Source organism: Curcuma longa, chromosome 1, assembly GCF_044706935.1.
Source record: "Curcuma longa cultivar G26 ecotype Majalengka, Jawa Barat chromosome 1, ITB_CL_G26_1.1, whole genome shotgun sequence".
NCBI classification, from domain to species: Eukaryota; Viridiplantae; Streptophyta; class Magnoliopsida; order Zingiberales; family Zingiberaceae; genus Curcuma; species Curcuma longa.
In genome coordinates this window covers 21,040,518-21,052,857 of record NC_133861.1, presented here as the reverse complement: position 1 = coordinate 21,052,857, position 12,340 = coordinate 21,040,518, and the positions used below count along the sequence as shown (strand labels likewise).

The 12,340-nt window shown below is 37.3% G+C and overlaps 1 protein-coding gene across 1 annotated transcript; it reads left to right on the top strand.

Annotated features, from left to right (window-relative positions):
• Nucleotides 1-9,262: 9,262 nt before the first annotated feature.
• Nucleotides 9,263-11,244, top strand: LOC141833280 (transcription factor MYC2-like). The gene has a single exon (XM_074720686.1). It carries the CDS (start codon nt 9,429-9,431, stop codon nt 11,124-11,126), a length of 1,698 nt encoding a protein of 565 aa, XP_074576787.1. The 5' UTR covers nt 9,263-9,428; the 3' UTR covers nt 11,127-11,244.
• The last annotated feature ends 1,096 nt before the right edge of the window (nt 11,245-12,340 follow it).

The window sequence follows — 12,340 nt, the reverse complement described above, 5'->3', positions numbered from 1 at the left end:
TGGCCCAGACCCATATCTTATATACTTAGAGCATAAATAGTGTTGAGTTGATTCTCTACGAATAACTCTTCACCATTTAAACAGGTTCAGTTTTTATGTCGTCAGTCGATTGATTTTACTATTCCAGTTGACTGATTTAGTCAAACCCAAAAAACGGTCACTGAAAACCCAAAAAACGATCACTGAACTGCTGAAGTCACACCTGATTTTGTCAGAATTCAAATTTCAGTCGACTGATTTTTCCCATCAGTCGACTGGTTTTATTTTCAGTCGAATGAACTGAAGATCCAGTTGAGTAATTTACCTTCTATTCGCTCTCAGTCGACTGAAATATAATCTCAGTCCACTAAAGTATAAAACCAGTCAACTGGATTTTAAAACCAGTTGACTAACACCAGGATTAAGTGGCTGAAATGAAGTCTTACCGAATTTTTTCTTCGCTTGATCAAGAGTTTGATCGTTGACCTTCTTGATCTTCATTTGCCTTACCCTATAAGGACTTTCTCATGCCAAAAGCTCGTCTCTTGGACTTCCTCGCTTGATCAAGAGTTTGGTCGTCGACCTTCTTGATCTTCATTTGCCTTACCCTGTAAGGACTTTCTTATGCCAAGAGCTCGCCTCTTGAACTTCTTTTTGCCTCACGTCCGGTCTTCTTACCTGCAAGGACTTTCCTCCTTTTGTCTTACCCTTGTAAGGACTTTCCCGTGCCAAGTGGTCGCTCCTCGACTTTCTTGGACTTCCCTTTTGCCTTACGTCCGATCTTCTCACCTGCAAGGACTTTCCTCTATTTGTCTTACCCTTTTAAGGACTTTTTTTTGCCAAAAGCTCGACTCTTCAACCCTCTCAGACTTCCCTTTTGTCTTACGTCCGGTCTTTTCACCCGTAAGGCCTTTCCTCCATTTGCCTTACCTTGTAAGGACTTTCACTCACCAAGTGTTCGGTCAACCTTGACCCACTTGGACTTTCCTCTTGTCAACTTCCATATTGGACTTTCCATCTCATGTCAAGTGTCTGGTCCTCCATGACCCACTTGGACTTCTCACCATCAAGTATTTAGTCAACCTAGACTTACTTGACATCTTATCAATATATTGATCAAATATCAAAATCCAATTCGAGTTAAACCGAGCTTGGCCAACTTGGTCAACATTGACCTGAGGTTGATTGCACCAACACAAAGCACTTAGTATTGAAAAACTGGTGCCTCAAAAAGGAAACCTAATATTGAAGAAATAATGCGCCTAAAATGATGCTTCTATGAAGAACTATTCCTCCTCTGAAGAGCTACCTGCAGATAAAACTTTCTGATCCCCACCAACCTTTGCAGAAGGCTCCTGTGTGAGAAGAGAAAGATATCAATAAGCATTCTACGAGATGCTGATGCAAAACTTGACAGCCCATAGAAAAATAAATGAAAAATGGCGTAGGGGAATCATTCTTTCTTTTCCACTTACTCCTATTTTATCCCAGTCCTTCAACTTTGTACAGTATGGTACCATTTCTTTTTCTACAAGATAGAGAATGTTGATTGATGCGAAGGTAAATAAAGGTCCACACAGCCCTTGAGTAGGTCGATAGATGGATTATCCTTGATCAACATAAATTCAACGAGACATATCAATAGGCTCTAAGCCAACCTGTCGAGCACTCTGACCCGTCGACCAACTGAGTCAATCCGATCTGTCGAGCACTTGAGTTGCCAACCTGCCAAGCACTCCAACTCCCTCAACCAATCGAGTCCATCCAACCTACTAAATAGTCTGACCTACCGAGCCGATTTGACTAGCATACGGGCTGACTGGACCAACCGAGATGTCGACCTCCCGACCACTCCAAGTAGTATGACCTACCTAGCCGACTCAACCAACCAAGTCATCAACCCCCCAACTTCTTGAGCAATTTGACTTGCTGAGCTGACTCGACCAGTCAAGTCGTTGCCTCCTGACTTTTCGAGCAATTTGATATGTCAAATTTTATTAACCGAGTTCAATCGGGGTACAAGCAAACATAAGGCATGTTCCCACTTTCTCATATTCTCTCTCTCACATTTTTTTCTGTAAAAGGTGGAATCTGCCACCCTAACGGCCTCATACGATCGGTCATGACTATTTTTTAATTATATATATATAAGTTGTGATTCAATTTAATAGATAAATAAATTAGAGGAAATATCATCTATCTCTAAAATTAGTTGGATGGAGTTTGGAGCACCTAGATTACATTTTTTAAAAAACTTAAATGATTGAGATCATATGATTTCAATTAAGTTGAGATACTTGTTGGACCAATTCCAATGAACTAATACAATAATATAATTGCTTTAGTGCTTTAGACGGTCGATCCAATTAACTTAATAGATTGAATATGGTTATTACTTATTAATATCCAATTTGCTTATAAGGCTAGTACTCACGCTTTTAACTCTTTTTTTTTTACATTTTTATTCGAATAAAGTTACACATTGATATTTAATCTTTCTGAACATATCATAAAGATCGACCTTTAATGATTTCTGGAAACAATTAAACAAAGACATTTAAAATATAGTAAAAACGCATTAAAAATAAAGGAACCATCGAGGAGGAGGATTTCAGTTGGGCACTCTGCAGTTGGTGCGTATCTCTCCGTCGCTTCCGGTCAGCACGCCGATGCTGCCCATCCTCACCATCGCCGCCGCAAACCTGCTGGTGAAGACTCCCGAGTTGTGCGCGAACAGCTTCACCTGCGCCGCCGCCGCCGGCTTCGACACCAGCGCTTGGTCCGACGCGAACAGCCCCCTGTTCCTCAGGATGCCCTGGTAGTAGCTGTTGTCGAACCGCAAGGACTACCGCGAATCAAAAGGACATGCATGCACCTACGCACGCTCTCAGATTCCATGCATGCATGGACCACCAGGCGTCAGTTCACATCCAGGCCAAATCCACACAATGAATCTTGATTAAATTCCATCGTTCTGGACGGGATAATTATATAATATTATTTCAAATATAGATAATAAGGACAGGGACGATGTATCTCGATGATCAGTGTCAACCATATTTGAGGGGCCCTCCCGGCCTACATGCATGCATGCCCCTTTGTAGATGCATGTGTTACGTCTTCATATGTTAAACGTGACACAATGAATCTTCCCACATGCGGCAGTAGCAGCAGCACGCGCAAGGCATTCCTTACATTATCCATAATTTATCAGTTTAATAATTTAATATATCCTGCTCTTGTCGTATGCGCAGTTTTTTATTATTAGTTTAGAAAATTTAATATTCGATGATTTGGTTTTTTCTATAGGGTTTTTTTTAAAAAATTGCTATAAAAATAAATAAGACTAAACTGAAAAAGTAAAATTAAATTAACATATATATTTTCTTGAAACTTCTTATGATTCTAATTTAATAAGTTATTAGCAAAAAATTTAAATTAGAAAATCTTTATTCATATTCTATACTTTATTGTAGTAAAAGATGGAATTCGTCATTCAAGCGGTTCTACACGATCGAATACATGATTATATGTGAGGAAATAAATAAAAAACTATAGTTGACTAATGTGGGAAGGACATTTTTCACACATCTTCTATTCATACTAGTCTATACTCTAGATATGAAAAGAAAAAATAGAAGATTATTAGTATAATTGAGTCATTAAGAGCTATTTTGCAAGTGTAATGAAGCAATCAACTAGTGGTGATCAATATGCGAAAATCCCCCGGGGCTATGGTGCCGCGGTAGGACATCCAGGTTGTCACTCAGGCACCCGTGGTTCGATCCCCAGTTACGACGTGTTTGTAAGAATGTTCCTCCAAATGGAGATCGCAATCAAAGGATGTTGGGCATCTAGGTTGGCCGCTACGTGCGCTTCCCGATTTACCCTAGTGACCGGTGGAAAACTTCCGTGGGACCGGGCCAGTCACCCCCAGGGATTGAGTCAATGCGACTAACTGGAATTATCATTTTTTCAATATGCGAAAATCAATCCTGACCTAAAGGCTACAAAAGAAGAGTTTTGAGAAGATTTTCATAACTGATTTTTAAGGGATTTAGAGATGAAGTATTGCTGCATGCATTTATTATCATCAAGATGCAATCCAAAGTAATGAGAAAGCATAAAATTTTCACTTTCAAAGTTATTTTATTTTCATTTGCATTTGTACCTTTATATTGCTTATATTTTTTCCAATAAATAAATTATAAGAAGCTTCTCGACCTCTTAAAAGGTATTCGAGAAGGAGAAGAATTAATAATGGTAGTTAGTTAGGATTAAACTTTAGATGTAGCAGCTTGAAGAGGTTATGAATTAAGTAAAATCTCGATGTTGTGTTAATGACATCAATTTATTTTAGGTTTCCGCTGCACAATCTATTAACGCAAAATGAGATATTTATTCCGCTCTAACTCGCATCAATCCCAACAATTGTGACTTTTTGGCATCCAAAAGGAGAATATTTAGTGGTGATAGTTAGTTAGGACTAGACTTTGGCTTGTAGCAACTTTGGAAAGTTATGAACTAAATAAAATATCTTCTGCAAAAGGTGAAATCCGTTATCCAACGGCCTCACACGGGTCGGCTCCACGACCATTATGAGAAGGTAAATCGAGAAATTGTAGTTGGTCAAAACGGATAAGGGTATTGCTCGACTTCGCTGAGATTTAAACTCTTGCCCTTTTCTGCAACTCTGTTCCGTCGTAACCAACTCAATTATGCCCCAGAGGTAACTAAGTAAAATCTCAATATTATACTAGTGGCGTCAATTTATTTTATGTTTCTGTTGCACAATCTATCAATGCAAAATGAATTATTCATCCTCCTCTAACTCGCATCAGTCATGAGCGGAGCCACGAGGGGCCACCGCCCCCTCCCCCCAGCTTTTTGAAATTACTAATATTTTAATATATTTATTTTAAAATTAATAATTAATTATTAAATATTTAAAATGTGACCCCCCTCTCATGGAAACCTGCCTCCGCCCATCAGTCCCAACAATTATGACTTTCATGAGTAATAACTATCAATCACTCCTTGAAGTATTTAACATTCATTATCAAGAGAAATTAAATTTTTCACACATGCTATCTAATGGCATAACTTTAGTTACGTGTTGTTAAGTGCGAAACCTACTTCAAAATCTCTAGTTGTGAAGAAACTATATATATATATATATAATGGCAAAATGCGACCTACTCAATAAACCAAAATTAAATTTTGAGAAACAACTACTCTAAAAAAATAATGGCTAAATAAAAAACTAAAATTAATTAATCCCCCCCCCCCCCCCCCCCCCCCCACCTTTGTTTTTGCATGATGACTTAATTATCAAAGTGAAACAATTAGGTGGGCCCCTCCATGCCTATCATATTTATAACGTGCTGTTCCCTGCACCTGCCCAATTGCCATCTCTCAGTCGCCTTTCCACGAGTGCATGCATTGAGAAACAGAACCACCCAAATCCCGGCTCCATTTAATTAATATAATTACACTACTGATCATAATTTTTTGTTTTATTGTTATCGTCTAATTGTATATGTTAATTAGGGCACTAAGGATACAATTTTCATAGGAAAATCTAAGGCTCTGTCAGATGGATAGGTTCGTTGCGAGGTGGGTGAGTTCGACAAAAATTCATCATCTAGCAAGATGAAATTAAAAAATTTCCAACCTAGCTATAGTTCTTAAAGTGGGTTACGAGTTACATGGATCATTCCATGAGCTAATCAAAATATAAAAAATAAATATATAGAAGAGATTGAATTTTTTATTTAGATTGCGAATTAAATGGATCAACTCACAAGTCAATTGAATTATCTATAGTTTTGAGTTCTCTTCTCAACCTAAGAATTAATCCGAGACCACCACGGGCGGATCCGCTTGAACTCGCAACTCATGCGAGCTAGCTCATTTAGTCTCATTTTTAAATAAGTTAATAAAATTTTAATCTAATCTATTTAAATATTTGATAGGAAATTTAAATTGAGGGTTCTATTTCATTTAAAATATATCATAAAAGTTTAATAAAAAAAACACTTTTAGAACATTTAAAATTTATCATTTTGTTTTTAAAATTATATGTCTATCAGTTCAAAGGTCATTTTAAGTTTGAGCATCAAAAGTGGTCATTCACAATTTAAAATACTTAAAACTTCTGAAAGAAAATTCTAGTGTAATTCTCTATAAAAACAATTAACATGACCATATGAATGCTTTAATTTGTTTGAGTTTTTTGTTTTTTTGTTTTAAATAAAAGTTTGATTTTTCTCTGAAAAAATAATATATATGGTACCTTGCACATTTTATACTATGCACTCCATGAGTACCTAATATAAACTATATTTATTTATTTATTTTTATTTAAAAGTTAGGGTTTAAGTTTTGAGATATAGGATTTATTTTTAAAAAATATACATTACAATATAAGATATACAACATATCAAACCCCTTAAAAAGAAAGAAGTAATCTGAATATGTATTATTCTTATAAATATCAAGATTTAAGATTTTGGAAATTTATAAGTGAAGAAAGAAAACAAATTGGATGGTTTAAATAAAAATAAAATATCTGACATTGTCTAACAGAAAAAATAAAAAATAACTAATTTTTTAAAGACGGAACTCCAAATCAAACATAAATTATAGAGAACATTTGATTTATACATATATATGTTCCATTTTAAAATGGCCCTTAGAGTTTTAAATTGTCACCTTCTTGCCCTCGTATAATGTTAATTGATATTATTAAAATAACTTTGGTGTTAAATTTTAATTTTATCATGTCATCTAAAGTTATCATGATTGTCGGACCAATATATATAACTGTTTATGATGCAACGAGATGAAAGTGACAAAGCGATATATAGGAGAGGTTCAACTATAAGAGAAGATTCAATTAGCAATAAGGTGGTCTAATTAATTCCAACGACAATGAACATAACATACAATTTTTAAAATGGATCAAATTAAAATTTTACCAACTAATTAAAAATTATAAAGGATAAAATGATGATTTACAAATTTCAAATGATTTTTATTTAAAAAATCTTAAATTATTATATATGACAAAATAAAATTTATTCCGCCTATAAATTTATAATGCATCTTCTATATCTCACAAGATTTTTTTGTTGTTGCTGTTTTGTTTTTTTCTCATAATATTACTGTTGAGATTGCTATTTTAAGCCAAAAGTCACATCGAACATTTCTCTAGATCTTGTAACGTAGTGCTATTATTTGTGCACCAGAAAAATACAAAGGAAATAAATTTAGTTATTTTTAACCGACACTCTGGAATGAAAATGAGTGATTTAGATGGGGAGCAAATGAATACAATCTATTCGGTTTGAAAAATATTCGATTCATATTTAAAGTTATCGAGTTCCAACTGAATCCAATATATTTTGATATATTTAAAAATTAAAATTAAAATTATAATATTTTATTCAATTATTTATAAATCACTCATAAATTGAACTGGAATCCAACAACTCAAACTAAAATCATTCATATATATACTTTTTAAATTTAAATAAAAATATTAATTGAATTTGATTGGTTTACACTTTATCGTGTTAATTATTTTCATAAACTAATTAATAAATAAAAAGTATTATTTTACGCGGTATAAGTTTATGATTTTTTGAAAATGAAAATTAATGCAAATATTGTGGCACAGGAGACCGTTGGAGTAAGACACGGAATTTATTTCCGTTTTAGAAGTTGCAAGAAATAATAAATGGAAAAAAATAATACAATATTCATGTGATTGGTAGAATGGGAAATATGTCTGCGAGGTAAATGAGAAACACGTGATTTAGAATATTTAAAGATAAATTAACGGTTGGGAAATAATTTCACCTCATTTCCTATAAAAAAAAAATTATAAAATTTTGACTAAGTGACGATGACGTGACGTCGATTTTTTAAACGCGCTGAGTATTTGACAAGACTAAAGGTTGAATTCCGACCATAGACTTACCTAATATTAATTTATTTTTTATTTTTTAAAAATTTTAAAAAAAAATAAGATAAAATAAATAAAAATTAAAATAAGTCAAAGTTTTTTTAATATATTTTATTTTAAAATAATTAAGGGTATTAGCTTGTGCTTATTGAAAGTTTTAGTTCACATAAATGAAGGCTCGTTGCGACGGGTAAATTCAAAGAAGGTTATTCACGACATTTATCAAATGGATACTAAAAAAAACAGTATTGAGGTTCAAAATATATTATGAAATATTAATATTTTTATACTATTAAACTCGATTCAATTCATGTGCTTCCCTAAACGGGAGACACGCTCAAGGTTTATGTGTACTTCAACTACACAAAGCAATTTTTAATTAAAAAAAAATCTTAACCGCCCTAAAAAGTGTAGGTATCATGCATCAAAAGATACTTTGAATGAGTTGTCAACTTTTTCTTTTTAATAATTAATTAAGATGTTTAAATCTTATCAATTAAATTTGAAATATAATTTATATTCATTCAAAACTAACTTTCACAAAATACATCCCATTTTAAAATTAAAATTTAAAATTTAATTATCAAGCTTTTTCTCTACTGTTGCAAAGAATGGATATCTAAATTTTTATTTTAAATTTTCATAATGTAGGGAATCATCAATTAGACCTTTTTTACTCATTTTCATGAAGCGATCTTAACTATTATTATTTTAGAGAAAGGAATATTTTAGAGAAAATAAAATCGATCGAGGTTTCTAATGGAAATTGAAAATAACCAATATATTTTATCACTTATTATTTTTATGAAATAAAAATTAAACCTATCTTACCTAATTCATTTAGGCAAGGTGCACCTAGACACGAAGGACAGACAAAAGGATTGACCAACGAACAAGCAATCCCTTTAGCTTCTCGCACATTTAACATGTAATTTTTATGTCTTATTTTCTACATATTCAAAATCACGATTGAACTCATTGATGATCGATGATGCCTTCATTTTGACTTTCCTAGAGCAAGAAGAAATGAATAATAAGATTGACTCGATATGATAAATGATTAAATCGATCATGAAGTAATCGATGAATCTATTTTCGATAATGTCAAATTTTTATATAAGATCAAATGAGAGATACTTTACAAAGTTCTTAATTAGCCTAATCCAAATATTTATGCTTATAGAAACATTATAAAAAAATTATGAATTTTTTATTTGGATTTTAAAATAAAATTATATTTAAATTCCTCCTGTTTCGTGATAATGAGCACAGCCTCGTATTCTTGGAAAAGGACAAGGCGCGAAGTTACTACTTTACCCTTGAAAGAAGACAAGGGCCAGTTACCGGGCCCCACACGCCACCTCCTCTGGAACTACGACATTATTAAGCCCCCGCAACTCCTCCTTCTTCATCGGTCAAGTTCTAACCACCACCACCACCGCGTCATCGCATCTCAAGCTTCGCCGACGTAGGGCAGGCCATGAACCTTTGGAACCAGGAGAACGCCGCCGTGATGGACGCCTTCCAGTCCCTCTCCTCTCCCACCTCTGCGACGCATTACAACTGGCTGCACCCCCTTTCTGCGGAGCCCCCTGTCATACCCTCTTCTTCCTCGCCCTCCTCTCACTCCACTGTCACTACTTCTACGGTGCTGTCCCCTCAGATCACCCCGGATACGCTTCAGCAGCGCCTCCACTCCCTCATCGACGGCGCCCGCGAGAAGTGGACCTACGCCATCTTCTGGCAGCCCTCCCCTGCCGCCGCCGTCGCCGGAGGGGTTCTCCTCACTTGGGGAGACGGGTATTACCGCGGATGCGAGGAGGACAAGAACAAGCATGGAGGTGAAAGGGGCGTCGAGTCCACGGCGAACCAAGAACACCGCAAGCGGGTGCTCCGAGAGCTCAACTCTCTCATCTCCGGCGGGGGCGGGTGCGGCGGCGATGACTCCACAGACGAAGAGGTCAGCGACGCAGAGTGGTTTTTCCTGATGTCGATGTCGCAGAAGTTCGCTCCAGGCTGTGGGATGCCGGGACATACCCTCCTCGCCGGATCTCCGGTGTGGCTGACGGCGGCGGGGGGCATGGAGTCGGCGATCTGCGAGCGGTCAAGGCAGGCGCGGATGTTCGGACTCCGCACCATGGCATGTGTTCCCCTGGCCTGCGGCGCCGTCGTCGAGCTCGGTTCCACGCAGGAGATCTACCAGAGCGTTGAGTTCTTGAACAAGATCAGAGCGCTCTTCCATGGCCGCCCGAAGACTACAACGTGGCAGCCATCTGTGGAGCTCGGTGTGGTCCAGGATCCTTGCGATCTCTACATCTCCGAGCCATCCGCGTGGAAGCCTCCTTCCTCGGTTGACTTCGCGATTTCCCCAACCTCCGGTGATAACTCCCTCTGCATCGGCAAACACATCTCCAACGAGATCAAGAAGTCCGCGTCAAGAAACGACGACGTGTTACTCTCAGCGCCGCCTGTTTCGGTGATGAAGTTGGAAGAATTCTTCAACGGAGACAGCTCGGATCATTCCGACGTGGAGGCCTCGGCCCGGGATGTGACGAGAGCGGTGGTGGAGCCGGAGAAGCAGAGGCCGAAGAAGCGGGGGAGAAAGCCGGCGAACGGCCGCGAAGAGCCGCTGGACCACGTGGAGGCAGAGCGGCAGCGCCGGGAGAAGCTGAACCGGAGGTTCTACGCGCTGCGCTCCGTGGTGCCCAACGTGTCCAAGATGGATAAGGCGTCACTGCTCGCCGACGCCGTCACCTACATCAACGAGCTACGCTCCAAGGCGCAGGCGCTCGACGCCGACAAACGGAGGTTGCAGGCCGAGCTGGCTTCCCTCAAGATACAAATGGAGACGCTCGTCGCCGCCCCCTCATCCAGCAGCGACGGGGCACAGCGCACGGACGGGGTGTCCGAGGTGGAGGTGGAGGTGAAAATTTTGGGTTGGGAAGCAATGATCCGGCTGCAGAGCGACCGGCGGTGCCACCCGGCGGCGAGGCTGATGTCGGCGCTGCGCGAGCTTGAACTGGAGGTGAACTACGCCAACGTGTCGGTGGTGAAGGAGTTGATGATCCAACAGGTCAACGTCAAGATGACAAGCCGGATCTACACACAGGAGCAACTCACAGCGGCGCTGTTCGCCAGCGTCGCCGTCGCCGGAGAAGCCCCAAGACCATGTACTTAGGATATCTAGCCAGTTGCAGTACTTTGCCATGGCTAATTTCTGTAATTATCAATCGAGTGTTAAGCTTGATCACAAAGTGTATCGTTATTGTTTAATTATTTGATCGAATTAGCGATAATATCTCAATTATTGATTGATAAACAATTTGATAATGCGTACGATGAGAGAGATACCGACAAGCATACAGGAACAACCTTTGCAACTGGGCCAATTTGAAGTTTGATAAACAAGAAAAGTCAAAGGGCAGAACAAAGAAGTTGTTCATCGAGATAAATAAAATATAAAATAATTTATATATCTTCGAAATTAATTTTAAAATATTTATTTTAAATTGGAATGTTGGTATTGTATGACCGCGTGGGGACAGCATTGATACGTAATTTGTCGGATGGAGGATGGAAAAAGCCAAAAGCACCTGGAAGCAGATTGGAGGTTCCAGAGCGTTTTGGTAAAGCTGCATCGTCGTTCTTATTGAGCGTGTTGGCGTTGTGCCCCGTTCTGTCCTTGTTGTCCCACGAATTTGACAACGATTTAGATTACGGACCGGAACAGCGTCTGCGAGTGGTCCATCCAGTAGTCGCATGAGACAGAATACCGTGTTAGGTAATATTACGTCATCATTTGAAAAATATTTTTAACACTTGAAAAAAACAAAAATAATATATATATATATATATATATATATATTTGTTAAATCTGATAAATTTTAAATGTTATATATTAAATTTTAAATTATATGGAAAAGTAGAGGTGACAAATAAGTTGGACTAGTATAACTCGGTCCGACCAAGCGCCGTCCGTCAAAAAAATTGATAATTTTTTTGCTAGGCTCAACCTGGAAAACGCATGAAATGGAATTATTAACATACTGCAAGATTTTAAATGTTATTTTAGTTTAAGTTTAAAATTACTAAATTCCTTTTTCATTGTATTTTTTTTACTTTTATATTTCGTTAATTTTGCATTTTATATAGCTTCTTGAACTACATGCATGGTCCTGACACAAACTTAAAGTATCTATATTTTTGAATATTAATATATATATATATCAACTCTTCACAAAGCGTAGATTTATATACCACATGTCTATTATATTAATAATTTTTTTATTAACATACATCCATATTCATTTTAACATTAAGCGAATGAGTATTATAACATCCATACATTAATATCCATACATTAATAGGAACGGATGCTCTTGTTGAGTCAAT

Bases quoted from the DNA above. Each gene is read 5' to 3' on its own strand.
- LOC141833280 (XM_074720686.1), top strand. From the start codon at position 9,429: ATGAACCTTTGGAACCAGGAGAACGCCGCCGTGATGGACGCCTTCCAG.